The 19,011-nt window shown below is 42.0% G+C and overlaps 1 protein-coding gene across 1 annotated transcript; it reads right to left on the minus strand.

Moving 5' to 3' along the window:
* Positions 1 to 15,611: 15,611 nt before the first annotated feature.
* Positions 15,612 to 16,602, minus strand: LOC118632334 (40S ribosomal protein SA-like). The gene is given in 1 exon segment (XM_036265363.1): positions 15,612 to 16,602. A coding segment is annotated over 1 exon segment (879 nt). The 5' UTR covers positions 16,532 to 16,602; the 3' UTR covers positions 15,612 to 15,652.
* Between the last annotated feature and the right edge of the window lie 2,409 nt (positions 16,603 to 19,011).

Consider the following 19,011-nt stretch of genomic DNA (forward strand, 5'->3'; position numbering starts at 1 on the left):
AGAGGGAGGCAAATTAGCATAGGGGAAGGGGAATGATTTGGCGGAGAGGGAAAACTAGAGGAAGCATGAATGAGTTTGTCTGCAATCTTGTAAATATAATCACATCCCAGAAAATCTTAAAATTTGCTGTTTTACAGTTTAACTTACACTAAGTTTTGTGGGCAGTACAGAAGAAAGGCTGAGGGCCAGGTAGTGCAGTGGTTGGATCAGAGTCCCTCCTCGTTTTAGTAGTCCCAGTCTTCTCCTCTCTGAAGCAGCGAACGATGCATATATGCATTGCGCATGCTCATGCGAGACTGGATTGGGCATTGGAGTGGGTAATCTAGAAGATGTCTCATGATGGGGGCTTGTGTTTGCCCTTGGAAAGTGCAGCAGACTCTGCAAACAATCCTGCTGGACACGGGTGCCACTGGAGTCTGGGCAGTCACCCTTCCCGGTCCCACAGACAAATGCCCCTCCCCACTCTGAAGCTAGCAGAAGTCTGGGCAGAGGAAGATGCTTCTGACACCCTGCCAGATTTGCAAGAAAGGACATGAGACCAATGACTCTTTTATCACAAAGGGAAGATAGAGTGTTCAGGAGGACAAGGGATGGGGACATTGGATGGGGACTTGGTGGGGGGTGGTGGGAGTCCATGAGACCAGCCAAAGAAGAACTAGGAGACAATAAAACCACCAGTCAGGGTGCACCATTCAGTGAAGAAAAACATGACTGTGATTGACTTTGCTGGAACCAGAGAAACCTGTTCTTCATAATTCTCTCGGCTGTACACTGGCTTTATCAGCCCCTCCGTTAGTCTGTTACAGTGGCTGAGGCTGATCGTGGTTCCCAACACCAGACCTTGTCCACATATATTATTACAAATGCTTCCAGCCCCAGGGGAACAGTGGCTTCAAAATTCCTTCTCTGCTTAGCACATTCTAGAAGTTTGACAACAGGTCACCCCAAACACCCCGTTCATCAGTTGGCCCAGGTGCTGTTATGAATTACAGTATTTTCTCCAAGTCAGTTATTGTAACCAAGTGAATTCTCAGGAAGTGTGTTGGAAACCACCACAGGCTGTTTGAACTTTTTGAGGTCACATTATTAAATTTTCAGCATGAATTTCTGATTAATTCTACACAAGCCTAGAGAATTGTGCTTGTGTCTATAGGTGTGTGCTCTCATTTAAAAATCCACCAGCAGGGCCAGCTTCGTGGGCACATGACCTATGCGGCCACACAGAACCCCACACTCAGAAGTGCCCACCCTTGGTTTAATGCTCTGCTATCACCGTCTTGAACTTCTTAATCATTTTTGAACAAGGGTTCTCACATTTTGCATTGGATTCCACAAAATACGTAGTGAGTCCTGCTCACTATGAAATATTGGGCTTGGTTCAACAGGGCAAACAAGTTTTTTAAATGTTTAATCTGATAGTTATCAGTATATATTTTTTAATGCCTACCATTCAGGTACAGAGAACATAAACACCAAGAAAGACAAGTATCACATGATCTCACTTATTTGTAGAATATAATGCACAAAATAAGCTGATGAACAAAATAAACCGAGACATAGAAGTGGGGTGGGGGGAGAGATAAACCAAAGAACTTGTGAATATAAGCATAACCAACAGACATAGGCAACAGTGCTGTAGGGGGCGGGTGGAACGGGAGGAGGGTGTCATTGGGGGAAAAAGGAGAAACATCTGTAACAAAAATAAATTTAAAAAATAAAAGTCTCATACTAAAAAAAAAAGAAAATACACATCAATGCTTATAGGGGAAAATGTATATACCTTATGCCAATGTATATAAAAAAGGTCTGATTCTTGAATAAACAGCAGTAAATTAATGATTCTGAAAGGGGAAAATAATTATAGTTGAATTAGTTTCTTTGGTTTGGGAGCATTAATTACCACGTCATCTCCTATAGTTAGAGGAAGTGAGAGAGAAATAAGACTAAATAGAGAAGATCAGTCAAGGGTGTAGAGAAGAAAGAGAGAGGAATCTGGGGTGGGAAAGTGAAATTAATCAAGTATTGAGCCCAGTAGTCTTTTTGATGCAAAGAAAACAATTCACATGGTCACCCCTTCTGACATGTGCGTTATCTGATGACGTTGACTTCTTAGGAGACAGACTATGTGCTCTCTTCACTGTGTGGCTTTTTCGTTTTTCTGTGTCTGAGCTTGCTTTGCAACAGACAAGAAACATCTTGGCGATCTCTGGGTGACTGGGCTCAAAGTAACACCAAGCTGTACAGGGGGCCTTGATCCCTATCTCTCCGACTTGGAGGCATCTTACTATTTTGCCTTAACCTGTAATTATAAAGTTAAAAAATAAATTAACCTCTTTCTTTAACACTGTGCAAGTGTATATCTCTCCCCCTAAATTTTCAGCACTGCTGTTTTCCTTTTGGCCCCACCATTTCTTTGGCCAAGTTTTCTCTTAAACAGATATGTGTTCACCAAAGAAATGATTCTGTTGCTTTAAGAGGGGGAACAATGTTACACTTGGTCAGTCTGAAAATGGAACACCTGGCACCCATATTTAGACATTTTAAACATACACACATGCGCGCGCACGCGCGCGCACACACACACACACACACACACACCAGCCTTTAGCACTGAAGTGTGCAGAATATTATAGGAAGCTCATTGCTTAAAAGCAGTTGAGTCCACTCATTTATTTGTAACTTGGTTGTTTGGGACTTGAAAGCACTTTTCCCCAAAGAAGCAAAGTTATAAATGGTGCTTTAGTCCTCAGGCTCAAAAGACTGTTACAGAAACGTCTGCTCTGGCAATGAAAAAAAAAAAAAGACACGATTCTGTGGCAATACAGTAATCACGCCAAAGAGAACAGCTAACCAAAGGAAAAACGTGTTTGCTTTGGACGCTTATGCTTGAAGAGGAATAGGTTTCACCTGAGACAGTGGTAGAGGCAGCTGGAGATTTCCGAGGTGCCACGGGTCATTTTAGCCACCCAGACCCTAAAAGCCTTAGGTGTCCTCCCCCCCCCCCCCCATGCAAGGCTAAGCCACGTGTTTTGGTGTGACGCCTATGTCTGAGTTCTACTTTTGGCTCAGAATGAAAAGGAGAGCAAGAGAGGAAGGGAATTTTCCTGAGGTGTCTGGAGTCCAGAGTTTGGGGGAAAAGAGAGGAGGAGTAAATAAAGCTGGGTAAATTGTAGCATCACGACCCACACTGTTCCCTTGAAGAGAACGTCCACTTTGAACTCTTCTTGCCACATAGGGAGCTTCCTTGTGTCTGTAAAAGTCCAGCTCACAAGTCCTCTTCTCTGGGGAGCTGCCCCCATTCCCCTGACCCCCTCACTAGTTATTAGCGTGGCTTACATATATCTCTATGGAGGCACACTTCACATTGTTTTGTAATTATTTATGTCTCCTCCACTTGATTAGAACCCCTCACAGGAAGAAATAATATGAATTCATTTTTTTAAATGCCTCAAGAACCTACACAGCACAGGAATGCATGTTTCACTTGCCTAAGTGGGAAGCAAGCTATGAGCAGGACAGAACAGGACTCGGGGGAGAGAGTGGGGACCTCATCCCACCTTGGGGGAGGACTGGAGACTGCAGGGAAGAGGTCAGACCAGAGCTTTGCCCTGCTTACCAGGAGCTTGGTCGGTCCAGAACCACTGACTTCTTATCCAAGATGAATAGAGGAAGGAATCTTGAGGTGGGTTGGAGGAGGCTGAATCTAAGTTACTGCTTTAATAGCTGTGGTGGTTATAAAATCAGTGATAGCCCTGATTTTCACGTGGGATCATGTGGGTATCCCACATGAAATATATGGGCAGGGGAGGGTCTCTAACCCAGCTCCAGGATGGGGGCAGGGCATCACTTTCTTCTTGGCCTTGGTATTTGGTTTAGGGATGGAGATGTAATGAAAATATCTAATCAGGGTGGATCTCACTACTTTTGAGGGTGCTATCACCATCCTGCTGTACCTGAATCTGAGGCTGGAGGAGCCATAGGGCTCCCCACCCCCAAAAGCCCTAATTTATAGTACTTTTCAATTCCTGCAGAATACATAAATATACACACATACACACACACATTTATCCTGCTTGGTGTTCTCTGAGCTTCCTGGATGTATGGTTGGGTGTCTGAAATTAATTTGGGGAAAATCTCAGTCATAATGGTTTCACATATTTATTCTGTTCCTTCCTTCTCGTTCTGGTATTTCCGGTTTTCCATTACATGTATGTTAAACCTTTTTAGTGGTCCCACAGACCGTGTACAGTCTGTTCTAGAGTGTGTTTCTTCCACCTTTGTTCTCTTGGCTTTTTGCGTTTTGAAGATTCTATTAATGTATCCTCTAGCTTTGAGATTTTTGTCCTCAGGTGTGCCTAGTCTTCTAAGAAGCCTATCAAAGGCATTCTTCATTTGTTAGTGGTTTTTGTTTTTAACCTCTTGTATTTCTTTTTGGTTCTTTCTTAGAAATTCCATTTCTCTGCTTCCATTGCCTGTCTGTTCTTGCATGCTGTCTACTTTATTCATTATAGCCCTGAGGATATTAATCACGGATGTTTCAAATTCCCAGTCTGATAATTCCAACATCCCTGTCATGTCTGGTTCTGATGCTTACTCTGTCTCTTCAAAATGTGTGAGGTGTTTTGTTTTGTTTTTTTACTTTTGGTGTGCCTTGTAATTTTTTCTTGCTAGATGGACATGATGTTCTGTCTGGGTGAATGGAATAGCTGTAAACAGCCTTTGGTGATGTGGGGGTGCAGTGGGGGGCAAGTGAAGCGTTCTGTGGTCCTACGATTAGGTCTCAGTTATTCTGTGATCTTGTGCCCCCGCACCGCGGACTCAACGGATGTTCCCCTTTTGGTTCTTCCCCTTTAAGTGGGACAGGATGGCTGGAGTGGGCTGGGGTGGGTATTTCCGTTTCCCAGGTCACGTAGGCTCTGGTAAAACCCCCACAGGTTAGGACTTGGTTGCCCCGTTTCCAGAGGGCAGGGTGGTTTTTATCCTTCTCCCCTGCTGGAAGCCCAAGGGGATTTTTTTTTTTCTGATATTTACCGTGGGAACCAGGTTAAGCTTCTAGAGGTGAATTTTACAATATCGTTGGGTTCCCTTATGACTGGTCATCCCTGTACTTTTTAACTCTCAGCGTTGTGCCCACCGAGCCTCCAGCATTCTGTCAATTGCAGTTCAGGTTTTTCTACACTGGTTTCTTCCTGAGAGTCTGCTCCGGGAAGCCACAGTGACCTACATTCGCCTGTCCCTCTGATCTTAGGGGCAGCGGTTTGCACCGTGTCCTCTCCTACACACCAAAGATTTATTGTTTTTTTCAGTCTGTTCAGCTTTTTTCTTGTTGTTAGAATGGAGTTGCAACTTCCAAGCACCTTATATGTGTGAAGCTGGCAACCTCAATGATTTTTAACATTAATTCACTTCCTGAGTTTAAATAGTTGTTACATCTCACAACCAATTTTTACTTTGTTTATTTGCAGGTGTCTTTTAAAAACTGCCAGAGCTAATTCAGAAAGTATTTATTATACATAAATAATATTATAGTTTTGTGCTTGCTATAGAGAAAGACCAAAGAAGTAGAATATAGTCCTTTTGCTGCAACGTCATGATAGGATATACACTAGAAAAAATATTAGAGTTGGCATCTGGCTAAAAACCAAAACTGTGGTCCAAGAACCAAGAGATGGAGGAAGTCAGAGTAGAGGTCCAGGTGGACCAGAAGACAGGACAAGCTTCCAGGAGGAAGCGGAGCTTAAAGAGAGTGGAGTTTGGATCAGCCATAAGAAAGTAGAAAATGGTGTATAAAAATGCAACTGATTTGTTTTGTATCCTGCTACTTCTGAATTCATTTATCAGTTCTAGCAGTGTTTTGGTGGAGTCTTTAGAGTTCGCTATATACAGTATCAAGTGATCTGCAAATAATGACAATTTTACTTCTTTCTTTCCTATTTGGATAATTTTTATTTCTTCTTCTTGTCTGATTAGTATGGTTAGAACTTCCAGTACTATGTTGAATACCAGTAGTGAAAACGGACATCCCTCTCTTGATCCTGATCTTACAGGAAATGTTTTTAGTTTTTGCCCATTGAGTATGATGTTGGCTGTCGGTTTGTCATCTGTGGTCCTTATTATGTTGAAGTATGTTCCCTCTATTCCCATTTTGCTGAGAGTTTTTTTTTTAAAATCATAAATGGATGCTGGATTTTATTTCTGCATCTATTGATATGATCATGAGGTTTTTACCTTTCATTCTGTTTAGGAGGTGCATCACTTTTTTTTTTTTTTTGGTACGTGCCCCTAGCGGGAACCGAACCCTGGACTCTCTGGTCCACAGGCCGAAGCTCCAACCCCTGAGCCAAATTGGCCAGGACGGTGCATCACATTTTTGATTTGCAGGTTTTGTTCCAGCCACGTAGCCTTGGAATAAATCCCACTTGATCATAGCATATGATCTTTTTAATGTATTGCTGGATCCGGTTTGCTAATGTTTTGTTGAGGATTTTAGCATCTATGTTCATCAGGAATATTGGCCTATAATTTTCTTTCTTTGTAGTATCTTTATCTGGTTTTGAAATGAGGATAATGCTGGCCTTATAAAACAAGATTGGGAGTCTTCCGTCCTCTTGAATTTTTTTGTGATAATTTGAGAAGGATAGGTGTTAGTTTTTCTTTGAATGTTTGGTAAAGTTCATCTGTGAAGTCATTCAGCTCAGGACTTTTGTTTGTTGAGAGTTTTTATTTTATTTTATTACTGTTTCCATTTCATTGGTTATGACTGGTCTATTTAGATTTTCTGATTCTTCCTGATTCAGTTTTGGAAGATTGTATGTTTTTAAGACTTTATCCATTTCATCCAGATTGTCCAGTTTATTGACATCAAGTTGTTCATAATATTTTCTTACAATCCTTTGTATTTCTGTGATGTCAGTTGTTACTTCTCCTCTTTCATTTCTGATTTTATTTATTTGGGTCCTCTCTCTTTTCTTTATGAGTCTGTTTAAGAGTTTATCAATCTTATTTAACTTTTACAAAGAACCAGCTCTTGGTTTCATTGATATTTTACCTTTTTTTTTTTCAGTAGATGAACATAAAGTTTATTTCTCTATCACATCAAAATCAGATGTGGGTCAAGATGCTAAGTGTTGACTTAATTATCCAAGTTGTTTTTATTTATTCATTTATTTATTTATTGTTGTTAATCCTCACCCAAGGATATTCTTTCCATTGATTTCTAGACAGAATGGAAGAAAGGGAGGGAGGGAGGAAAGGAGGCGGGGGGAGAGAGAGAGAGAGAGAGAGAGAGAGAGAGAGAGAGATTGATTGGCTGCCTCCCACATGACCCCAACCGGGGGAGAGGATTGAACCTGAAACCCAGGTACATGCCTTTGACCTGGAATTGAACCCGAGATCCTCTGGTCCACAGGCCGATGCTCTAACCTCTGAGTTAAAAGGCAGTTAGAGTGTTGACCTGCGGTCCAGAGAGACCGGGTTTGGTTCCTGCTAAGGGCACGTACCTCGGTTGCAGTTTGTCCCCGGCCCTGGTTGAGGTTGTATGGGAGGCAGCCACTCGATGTTTTCATGTCGATGTTTTTCTCTCTCTCTCTCTTCCTCTCTCTCCCTCCCATTCTATCTGAACAGAAGTGGAAAAATGTCCTTGGGTGAGGATTTAAACAAAAGGGCCAGGGCTCAATTATCCAAGTTTTGTCTTGTGAGACTGCCATTATAAATGACATGGTATGGACAATTTTGCACTGGGTTTTGTAGTGAAATCTGAGAATCTCACTTCCTCCCATCACATTGGCCAGAACCCAGTCACTTTAACCCTAGTGTAAGAGAGATTGGGAAATATATTTTTAAATATCCAGAAAGCAAAATATAACACAAGATTTGAGACACATCATTTCCATTGCGATTAATGGGTTTTTGTTGTTGTTGTTTCTATTTTGATTCTCTTTTTTAATTTATCTTTATTGCTGAAAGTATTACAGATGTCACTCCTTTATCCCCCATTGACACCCTTCTCCCCATTCCTGCCCTCCCCACCTACTACCTTCATCACACTGTTGTCTGTGTCCACTGGTTAGGCATATATTGCATTGTTTTTTAGACTCTATTTTGTTTATTTCTGCTCTGATATTTATTATTTTCTTTCTTATATTCCCTTCAGGCTTTGTTGGTTGTTCTTGTTCTGGTTCCTGTAAGTGTAAAGTTGAGTGTTTATTTGAGATTTTTCTTGTTTCTTGAAATAGGCCTGTAATGCTATGAATTTCCTTTTTAGGATTGCCTTCACTGTGTCCCATGGATTTTGGGTTGTTGTTTCCTCACTTTATTTATTTATTTTTATTAATTAATTAATTAATTTTTGTTACAGATGTTTCTCCTTTTCCCCCCACTGATTCCAACCTCGCCCTCCCTCCCCACCCTGTCCCCAGCTTTGTTGTCCATGTCCATTGTTCATGTATACATGCATATAAGTTCTGTGGTTTATCTCTCCCCCAGCACCCCCTCTTCTGGGGATTGTCAGTCTGTACCACACTTCCACATCTCTGGGACTACCCCATTCCTCAGACTGTTATGTTCATTATATTCCACAAATAAGCAAGATCATATGATACTTGTCTTTCTCTGTATAGTTTGTTTTGCTTAGGATAATACTTTCTAGGTCCCTCCATGTCATCTCAAAGGATAAGAGATCTTTCTTTCTTGCAGCTGCATAGTACTCCATTGTGTACATGTACCACAGCTTTTTTATGCATTCGTCTACTGAAGGACACTTGGGCTGTTTCCAGATCTTAGCTATTGTAAACAGTGCTGCTATGAACATGGGGGTACATATATTCTTTCTGATGGGTGTTTCAGGCTTCTTAGGGTATATTCCTAGAAGTGGGATCACTGGGTCAAACGGAAGTTCAATTTTTAATTTTTTGAGGTAACACCATAGTGTTTTTCATAGTGGCTGCACCAGTCTGCATTCCCACCAGCAGTGTACTAGAGTCCCCTTTTCTCCACACCCTCACCAACACTTGTTGTTTGATGATTTGTTGATGAGAGCCATGCTGACAGGAGTGAGGTGATACCTCATTGTTGTTTTAATTTACATCTCTCTGATGATTAGTGATGTTGAGCATTTCTTCATATGTCTCTTAGCCATTTGTATGTCCTGTTTGGAGAGGTGTCTATGTAGTTCCTCTGCCCATTTTTTAATTGGGTTCTTTGTCTTCCTTTTGTTGAGTTGTATGAGCACTCTACATATTTTGGAAATGAACCTCTTATCTGATGTATCATTGGCAATGATGCTCTCCCATACAGTGGGTTGCCTTTCCATTTTGATGATTGTATCTTTTGCTGTGCAGAAGCTTTTGAGTTTGATGTAGTCCCATGTGTTCATTTTGTCCTTTGCTTCTGTTGCCTTAGGTGATGTATCAGTGAAAATTCTGCTGCGTATGATGTCTGAAATTTTGTTGCTTACGTTTTCTTCTAGGATTTTTATGGATTCATGAGTCACATTTAAATCTTTTATCCATTTTGAGTTTATTCTTGTGTAGGGTGTAAGTTGATGGTCTAGTTTCATTTTTTTTTTTTTTTTTTGCATGTAGCTGTCCAATTTTCCCAACACCATTTATTAAAGAGGCTGTCTTCACTCTACTGTATGCTCTTGCCACCTTTGTCAGATATTAATTGAGCATATTGCTTTGGGTCCATTTCTGGGTTCTCTGTTCTGTTCCACTGGTCTATATGCCTGTTCTTGTGCCAGTACCAGGCTGTTTTGATTACAGTGGCTTTGTAGTATAACCTGAAATCTGGTAATGTGATCCCTCCAACTCTGTTCTTCTTTTTTCAAGATTGCTGTGGCTATTCAAGGTCTTTTTTGGTTCCATATGAACTTTTGAAGTATTTATTCTAGTTCTGTGAAGTATGTCGTTGGTATTTTAATGGGGATTGCATTGAATCTATAGATTGCTTTGGGTATTATGGACATTTTAATGATGTTAATTCTTGCAATCCATGATCAAGGTATGTGCTTCCACTTTTTTATATCTTCCTCTATTTCTTTTTTTCAATGACCTGTAGTTTTCTGCGAATAGGTCCTTTATTTCTTTGGTTAAGTTTATTCCTAGGTATCTTAATTTTTTTTTTTCCCACAATGGTAAATTGGATTGTTTTTTTAGTTTCTCTTTCTGTGAGTTCATCATTGGTGTATAAGAATGCTATCGATTTCTTGAAATTAATTTTGTATCCTGCTACTTTGCCAAATTCATTTATTAAGTTTAGTAAATTTTTTATGGAGTCTTTGGGGTTTTCTACATATAATATCATGTCATCTGCAAATAATGGCAGTTTCACTTTCTTCTTTCCAATTTGGATCCCTTTTAATTTTTCTTCCTGTCTGATTGCTGTGGCTAAGACTTCCAGTACTATGTTAAATAAGAGTGACGAAAGTGGGCATCCTTGTCTTGTCTTGTTCCTGTTCTTAAGGGAAATGCTTTTAATTTTTGCCCATTGAGTATGATGTTGGCTGTAGGTCTTTCATATATGGCCTTTATTATGCTGAGATATGATCCCTCTATTCCCAGATTGCTGAGCTTTTTTATCAGAAATGGGTGCTGGATTTTTTCAAATGCTTTTTCAGCACCTATTGATATGATCATATGATTTTTATCTCTAATTTTGTTTATGTGGTGTATCACACTTATTGATTTGCAAATATTGTACCAACCTTGCATCCCTGGGATGAATCCCACTTGGTCATGGTGAATAATTTTTTTTGATGTATTGTTGGATTCGATTTGCTGGTATTTTGTTCAGGATTTTGGCATCTATGTTCATCAGGGATATTGGTCTGTAGTTTTCTTTCTTTGTAGTGTCTTTTTCTGGTTTTGGAATTAGAATTATGCTGGCCTCATAAAACGAGTTTGGAAGTCTTCCTTCTTCTTGAATTCTTTGAAATAGTTTGAGGAGAATGGGTATTAGTTCTTCTTTGAAGGTTTGATAAAATTCCCCCGTGAAGCTGTCCGGGCCTGGGCTTTTGTTTGCTGGGAGAGTCTTGATTACATCTTCAATTTCTTTTGTTGTTTTTGGTCTGTCCAAGTTTTCTATCTCTTCCGGGTTCAGTTTTGGGAGACTATGTGTTTCTAGAAATTTGTCCATTTTGCTTAGATTGTCAAATTTGTTGCCATATAATTGTTCATAATATCTGTTAATCAACCTTTGTATTTCTGTGTTGTCAGTTATTATTCCACTCTTTCATTTCTGATTTTGTGTATTTGAGTTCTCTCTCTTTGTTTCTTGGTGAGTGTAGCTAAGGGTCCATCAATCTTGTTTATCTTTTCAAAGAACCAGCTCTTTGTTTCATTGAACCTTTGAATTGTTTTTTTTTTTTTTTTGGTCTCCATGTTATCTATTTCTGCTCTGATCTTTACTATTTCCTTCCTTCTACTTGCTCTGGGATTTTCTTTTTGTTTGCGTTATAGTTCTTTTTTTTTTTTTATCCTTACCCGAGGACATTTTTCCACTTTTTGCTCAGGTAGAGTGGGAGGGAGAGAGAGGAACAGAGAGAGAGAGAGAAACATCGATGTGAAAGGGACACATCGAGTGGCTGCCACCCGCACAACCGACCAGGGCTGGGGACAAACTGCAACCGAGGTACGCGCCCTTAGCGGGAACCGAACCCGGGTCTCTCAGGACCGCAGGCCGACGCTCTAACCGCTGAGCCAAACCGGCCAGGGCTGCGTTATACTTCTTTAAGTTGTAATGTTAGATAGTCTATTAGAAATTTTTCTTGCTTCTTGAGGTAGGCCTGTAGTGCTATGAACTTCCCTCTCAGAACTGCTTTTGCTGCATCCCATAGATTTTGTGTTGTTGTGTGTTCATTTTCACTGGTTTCCAGGAAGTTTTTAATTTCTTCCTTGATCTCCATGGTAACCCATTCATTGTTCAATAACATGCAACTTAGCCTCCATGTTTTCAAATGTCTTTGCATATTCTTGTTGCAATTGATTTCTAGTTGTATGCTATTGTGATCTGAGAAGATGCTTGATATGATTTCAGTCTTCTTGAACTTGTAGAGACTTAGTTTGTGCCCTAACGTGTGGTCTATCTTTGAGAATGTCCCATGTGCACTTGACAAGAATGTGAATTCTGTGGTTTTGGGGTGTAATTCTCTGTAGATATCTGTTAAATTCATTTATTCTAGTGCCTCATTTAGAGTCTGTGTTTCCTTGTTAATTTTTTGTCTAGAAGATCTATCCAGTGATGTCAGCAGGGTATTGAAGTCCCCTGCTATTATTGTATTGCTGTTGATTTCTCCTTTGAAGTCCTCCAGAAGATTTTTAATATATTTTGGTGCTCCTATATTGGGTGCATATATGTTTACCAAGGTTATATCTTTCTGTTGGATAGATCCTTTCAATATTATGTAGTGGCCTTCTTTGTCTCTAGTTATGGTCTTCACTTTGAAATCTATTTTATCAGATGTGAGTATTGCTACCCCAACTTTTTTTTTGCTTTCCATTTGCTTGAAATATTTTTTTCTATCCCTTCACTTTCAACCTATGATAGTCTTTTGTTGCGAGGTGGGTTTCTTGTAAACAACATATATGTGAGTCATGCTTTCTTATCCATTCAGCTACTCTGTGTCTTTTGATCAGAGCATTCAAACCATTCACATTTAAGGTGATAATTAATATGTACTTATTTATTGCCATTTTTGTTTAGTGTGGTTCTATTTTTCTTCCTATTTCTTCTACTAATTACAGCAGTCCTTTTAGCACATCTTGCAGGGCTGGTTTGGTGTTAATATATTCCCTTAGCCCTTTTTCTTTTGTCTGGAAAGCTCTTTATTTGACCTTCTATTTTGAAGGATAGCCTTGATGGATAGAGTAGTCTTGGATTCAGATCCTTGTTTTTCATGACCTTGATTACTTCATGTCACTCCCTTCTGGCCTGTAGTGTTTCTGTTGAGAAGTCAGCTGAGAGCCTTATGGGATTTCCTTTGTAGGTAACCTGTTGCTTTTCTCTTGCTGCCTTTAGGATTCTCTCTTTGTCTTTAATTTTTGGCATTTTAATGACTATGTGTCTTGGTGTGGGCCTATTTGTGTTCTTCTTACTTCAGGCTCTCTGTGCTTCTTGAACTTGAATGCCTTCTTCCTTCACCAAGTTAGGAAAGTTTTCTGTCACTATTTCTTCAAATATATTCTCTAGCCCTTGCCCATTCTTCCTCTGCGGGGACTCCTATGATGTGAATGTTATTACGTTTCCAGTTGTCCCACAGTTCTCATAAGCTGTCTTCCTGTTTTTTAATAGTTTTTTTCCTTTTAGTTTCTTTATTGGTTGGTTTTTTTCTACCCTGTCTTCTAATTCACTGATCCAGTCCTCAGCTTCCTCTACTCTGCTGGTTAGTCCTTCCAATGTGTTCTTAATTTTTGTTATGTCATTCTTTATTTCCACTTGGTTGGTTTTCAGTGTTTCTATATCTTTACTCATGGTGCTGATGTCTTTACTCATGCTGTTGAGCTTCCTCAAGATCATGGCTCTGAACTCTCGCTCTGATAATTTGCTTAGCTGTCTTTCATTGATCTCATCTTTGATAGAGTTCTCTTGTTCTTTCATTTGGGATTTGTTTCACCATTTTGGCTATCTCAGTGGGTTTTGGAGCCTGCCAAATTTTCCCTGTGGGTGTTGGTGTTCTGCTGTTTGTGGCTCCCTCTACTGGGTTTGGATGAGCCTGGGTGGGCCCAGGTTAAACACCACTGTCAAGTCTTACTTTCCTGGGTAGATTTGTAAGCCCAGGAAAGGTTCAGTTGTCCTTTAGCTTTTTCCTGGTGGCTAGTAGTCTCAGTTACTCAGTGCCTTGGAATGTAGTCCTGGTGTTCTGCATAAGAGGATTTCCAGAGGGTGGGATAGATGCTGGTTATTAATGAGCCTCAATTTGCATTTCTTTGCCCCACCTGGGAAAGGCTGAATCTCCGAGGAGTGGTGGGGCTTCTGCTTTTCCCCACAGTTCTGGGAAGGAGCACACTGGCCACCGTCCTTAGTGGCTGCAACTCAGCAAAAACTCTGAGTGCCCTCCAAATCCCGGGTATCCCCACAGAGTTCCAGCCCAGTCTGACCTCCCTCTGTTGTAGCCTCTAGGTGAGTGGCTGTGGCTATTTTAGTGCTCTGTCCTGGCTTTCTGCGCTGTGGAGCAGGCTTGGTCTTTATTCCCCAAGGGCGCTGCTCACAGCTAAGACTGCTGCTGTCCGTGGGTTTCCACCCTCTCAAGCCTCTGCAGATCCTGCCAGTGTCCCTGGTTATATGGTCCTGTCCTGCTGCTTTTCTGTTGCTTTTTCACAAGTATTTGTCTTTATTTTAGTTGTAATTCCCGTTTGGTCCTAGGAGATTGTCTGCGTAGCTTCTATTCACTCCACCTCCATTTTTCACATCCTCTATGCCTATCTTGTGCGCAGCTGGGTCACACAGGCCTTCTTGGTGCCCCAACACCCTGCAGGCCCCACGGGTAACTGGATTGCACAGTCCCTTTGGGGACCGGGCTCTATGCCTATGTTATGGGCTGCTGGGTCGCACAGGCTTCTCTGGTGCTTCAGCACCCCACAGGTCCCACGGGTAACTGGATGGCACAGTCCCTGCTGGGTCGCACAGGCCTCTCTGGTGCTTCAGCACCCCACAGGTCCCCCAAGTAACTAGATTGCACAGTCCCTGCTGGGTTGCACAGGCTTCTCTGGTGTTTCAGAACCCCTCAGGTCCCGTGGGTAACTGGATCACACAGCCTCTTCTGGGTTGCACAGGCCTCTCTGGTGCCCCCAAACCCTGCAGGTCCCACGGGCGGGCAGCTGTATCACACCAGTCTCTCTAGGGCTCTGGCTTCCCACTGCACTTGTGAGCTGCTGGACTGCACAGGCCTCTGTGGAGCCCTAGGTCCAGCCGCTTGCGGCTGGGGAGTGCCGCTGCCCTGTGGGGCTCAATTCCCGCTCAGCTTTTGTTATAGTTTTTGGGGATGGGTCTCAGCTGCTGATCTGTGCTTCTGTTGCCTGGGAATGGATGTCTGCTCCCCAGCTTCTGCTGCTGGGGGTATATCTTGACTCTGATCGGGCTGCTACTATGGGGGATGGTGCTGGGCTCTGGGCTGTCTGCGGCTTCCGCAACCACCACCTTGGAAGCTCCACTACTGTGCACTGGTCTGTGTTGACACAGAGTGTCTACTGGTCTGATGGTGCCAGGTGTGCTGGTGGGCTCAGGTTGCTGGGCCCTAGCCGCTTCCACTGCCTCCTCCCAGGGAAGACCCAGGATCTTCCAAAATGGTGGGACCTCTTGCGACGCAGGGAGAAGCACCCTGAAGGGCCACTTACCACAGTAGCTGGCTGCTCCATCCACAGCACAGGAACCTTGTGCTCCATGTCTCTGCACTGCTTGGGTTTGGTCGTCCACCTTCACGTCCACTCACACTCTCTCACACACTCACCCTCCCTCCAGTCCTACCCGCCGCCATCTTCCCTAATTTTCTGTTTCCTCAATTTAATTTATTTCAAGCTATCTTTTGATTTCTTCCTTGATCTCATTGTTAACCCATTCATTATTTTTTGTTTGTTTGTTTGTTTGTTTGTTTGTTTAGAAACTGTTTATTTTTCGTCAACCTTATTTCAATTCTGTTAAGAGTTTGTGGAAGAACAGCTTAAGACCACTCGGTGGTTGTTCCTACCCATTCCGTGGCCTGAGCAGTGGGGGCTGCAGACCAGTCTTCAGTGGCAGGTTGAGTGCTCCAGTCTTCAGTAGGAAAATGCTGAATGGGCACCTGCACACCTTCAGACCAGTCTGCCACCTCCGGCTGAGCAGCAGTGAACTCGGGAGCAGGAACAGTCCATTCACCCTGAAATTCCTCCTTCATCACAGCCTTTTCAGCAGCGACATGCTCTTCTTTTTCAATCTCCTCAGGATCTCTGTAGAAGTAAAGATCAGGCATGACCTCCCACGGGTGCTCACAGGAGATGGTGCCATGCATGCGCAGCACTTCCTGGGCCAGCATCCACCACATCAGACCCACTGAGTGAGCCCCCTTGTTGTTGCAAGGGATGGCAATGTCCACGTAGCGCAGAGGAGAGTCTGTGTTACACAGAGCAATGGTGGGCAGGTTAACGTAAGATGCCTCTGTGAGAGGCTGGTGGTCAGCCCTGGGATCAGTGACGACCAGAAGTCTTGGCTCCCGGAAGGCTGCCTGGATTTGGTTAGTGAAGGTTCCAGGAGTGAAGCGGCCAGCAATAAAAGTGGCCCCAGTGGCAGCACCAAACTTGAGCACAGCTCACTGGCCTGTGTTCCTGGACGATATGACACTGACATCCGCTGGGTTTTCGATGGCAACAATGGCACGAGCTGCCAGCAGGAGCTTCTCCCAGGTTCTCTTCAGATTTATGATGTAGATGCTGTCACTTTTCCTTTTGTAGATGTACTGTTCCATTTGGAAGTCAAGGTTGGTGCCACCTAAGTGGGTTCCTGCTGCAAGGAATTTGAGGACATCCTCCTCCTTCATTTGCAGGACATCCAGGGCTCCGGACATTGCGAATGTTTCCCTTTAAGTTACATGGGAATGAGAACAACGCCGTATGGGACCCTTTCTGGGTAGCGCGGAAAGGCCCCATTCATTGTTTAGTAACATGTTATTTAGCCTCCATGTCTTTGTGTGTTTTTCAGGTTTTTTTTCTCGTGATTAATTTCTAATTTCATAGTATTATGATCAGAGAAGACAGTTGATATGATTTCAGTTTTCTTAAATTTATTGAGACTTGTTTTCTGTCCTAACGTGGTCTATCCTAGAAAATGTTCCATGTGCACTTGAAAAAAAATGTATATTCTGCTGCTTTGTGGTGAAATACTCTGAAGGTATCAATTAAATCCCCTGGTCCAGTATGTCATTTTAAGCCACTGTTTTCTTGTTGATTTTCTGTCTGGAAGATATATCGATTGATGTCAATGGGGTGTTGAAATCCCCTACTGTATTACTGTCCATCTCTCCTTTTATGTCCATCAAGATTTGCTTTAAATATTTAGGTTCTCTTATGTTGGGTGCATAAATAATTACATGTTGTATTAATCCTTTTATCATTATGTAGTGTCCTTTTTTTCTCTTACTAAACAGCCTTTGTTTTAAAGTCTATTTTGTCAGATATAAGTATTGCTACCCCAGCTTTTTTTGCATTTTCATTTGTATACAATATCTTTTTTCACCCCTTTACTTTTAGTCTGTGTGTATCTTTCATTCTGCAGTGGGTCTCTTGTAGTCAGCATATATATGGGTCTTGTTTTCTGATCCATTCAGCTACCCTATGTCTTTTGATTGGAGCATTTAAGCCATTTACATTTAAAGTGATTATTGATAGGTATGTATTTGCCATTTTATTCTTTATAACTGTGTTCCTCCTTCCTCCTCCTTGTCCTCCTCTTTCTCCTTGTTCTCCAAGAGACCCTTTAACATTTCTTGTAATACTGATTTGGTGGTAATGAACTCCTTTACCTTTCTCTTGTCTGGGAAGCTCTATTTCTCCTTCAATTTTAAATGATAATCTTGCTGAGTAAAGTAGTCTTGGTTGTAGGTCATCACTTTTCATCCCTTTGAATATTTCATGCCAATCCCTTCTGACATAAAATCCTTCTGTTGAGAAATCAGCTGACAGTCATATGGGAGTTTCCTTGTAGGTAATTATCTTTCTCTTGCTGATTTTAAGAATTTCTATTTTTCTTTGACCTTTGCCAATTAAATTATGATGTGTTTAGGTGTGGGGCTCTTTGGGTTCATCTTGTTGGAGACTCTCTGTGCTTTCTGGACTTGTGTGTCTTTTTCCTTCACCAAGTTAGGAAAGTTTTCAATAATTATTTCTTCAAATAGATTCTTGATCCCTTGCTCTCTCTCTCCTTCTAGTACCCCTATTATGCAGATGTTGTTACACTTCAGTCCCAAAGGCCCCTTAAATTATCCTCATTTTTCTAAATTCTTTTTTCTTTTTGCTGCTTTGATAAGATTTTTTTCTGCTACCTTTCCTTCTGAATCACTGATTCAGTCCTCTGCTTCATTCAACCTACTGTTTATTCCTTCTAGTGTATTCTTCATTTCAGACTGGTTCTTTTAATGGTTTCTATGTCCTTTCTCATGCTGTTGTAGTTCTTACTAAGTTCCTTGAGCATCCTTATAACCATTTTTTTAAACTCTATATCTGATAAATTCCTTGCCTTCATTTAACTCCCTTTTCTGGAGATTTCTCCTTTCTTTTTTTCCTCTTCATTTGGGCATGTTTCTTTGTCTCCTCATTTTGGCTGGTTCTTTGTGTTTGTTTCTATGTATTAGGTATATCTGCTATGTCTCCTAGTCTTGGTAGGGTGACTTTACATAGTAGGTGTCCTGTGGGACCTAGTGGTGTAGTCTCCTTGATTACCTAAGCTGGGTGCCCCAGGAATGTCACTTGTGTGGGTTATATGAGTCCTCCTCTTGCAATTGAGTCCTGATTGCTATTGGCCCATTCATGTGTGGTGTTGACCCTCAGCCTGGCTGACTGTGAGGATCAACTCCAACCACAGGTGGAGGTGCTGACCACACAAAGCGGAATTCTCCTCAGCAAGTTTTGGTGCCTGCCGAGACCTCCCTTTGGATATGCTGCTTGTGAAGCTAATTGGATCTTGCTCTGATGTTTTCTGAAGCTCACCACTGGGTGTGTTGGTTCTAAGGCCTCTTAGAGGGACTGTGGTACAGGCCAATGTCAGACACTGCCTGTGACTGGCCCTGGGCAACCTGTTTGGAACTGCAAAGCAATCTATACTTTGTGGCTGCCTCTGCTGGGCCTTGGTGCAGGTGAGAAGGATCAAGCTCTGTACCAAGGCTGGCTACTACCAGCACTGAGCCTGGGGGCAGGTCACAAAAGGTCCATGGCACCCAGAGATTTGCCTCCACCTGCCTCTTTCTGCTGGTTCAGTCACTGAAAGAGCCTCTGACAGCACTTGAGATACATAAGATAGCTTCTCACTGAGTCATTAGGTAGGGGCAAGTGG

This window comes from Molossus molossus, unplaced genomic scaffold (genome assembly GCF_014108415.1).
Source record: "Molossus molossus isolate mMolMol1 unplaced genomic scaffold, mMolMol1.p scaffold_m16_p_17, whole genome shotgun sequence".
Classification (NCBI taxonomy): Eukaryota; Metazoa; Chordata; class Mammalia; order Chiroptera; family Molossidae; genus Molossus; species Molossus molossus.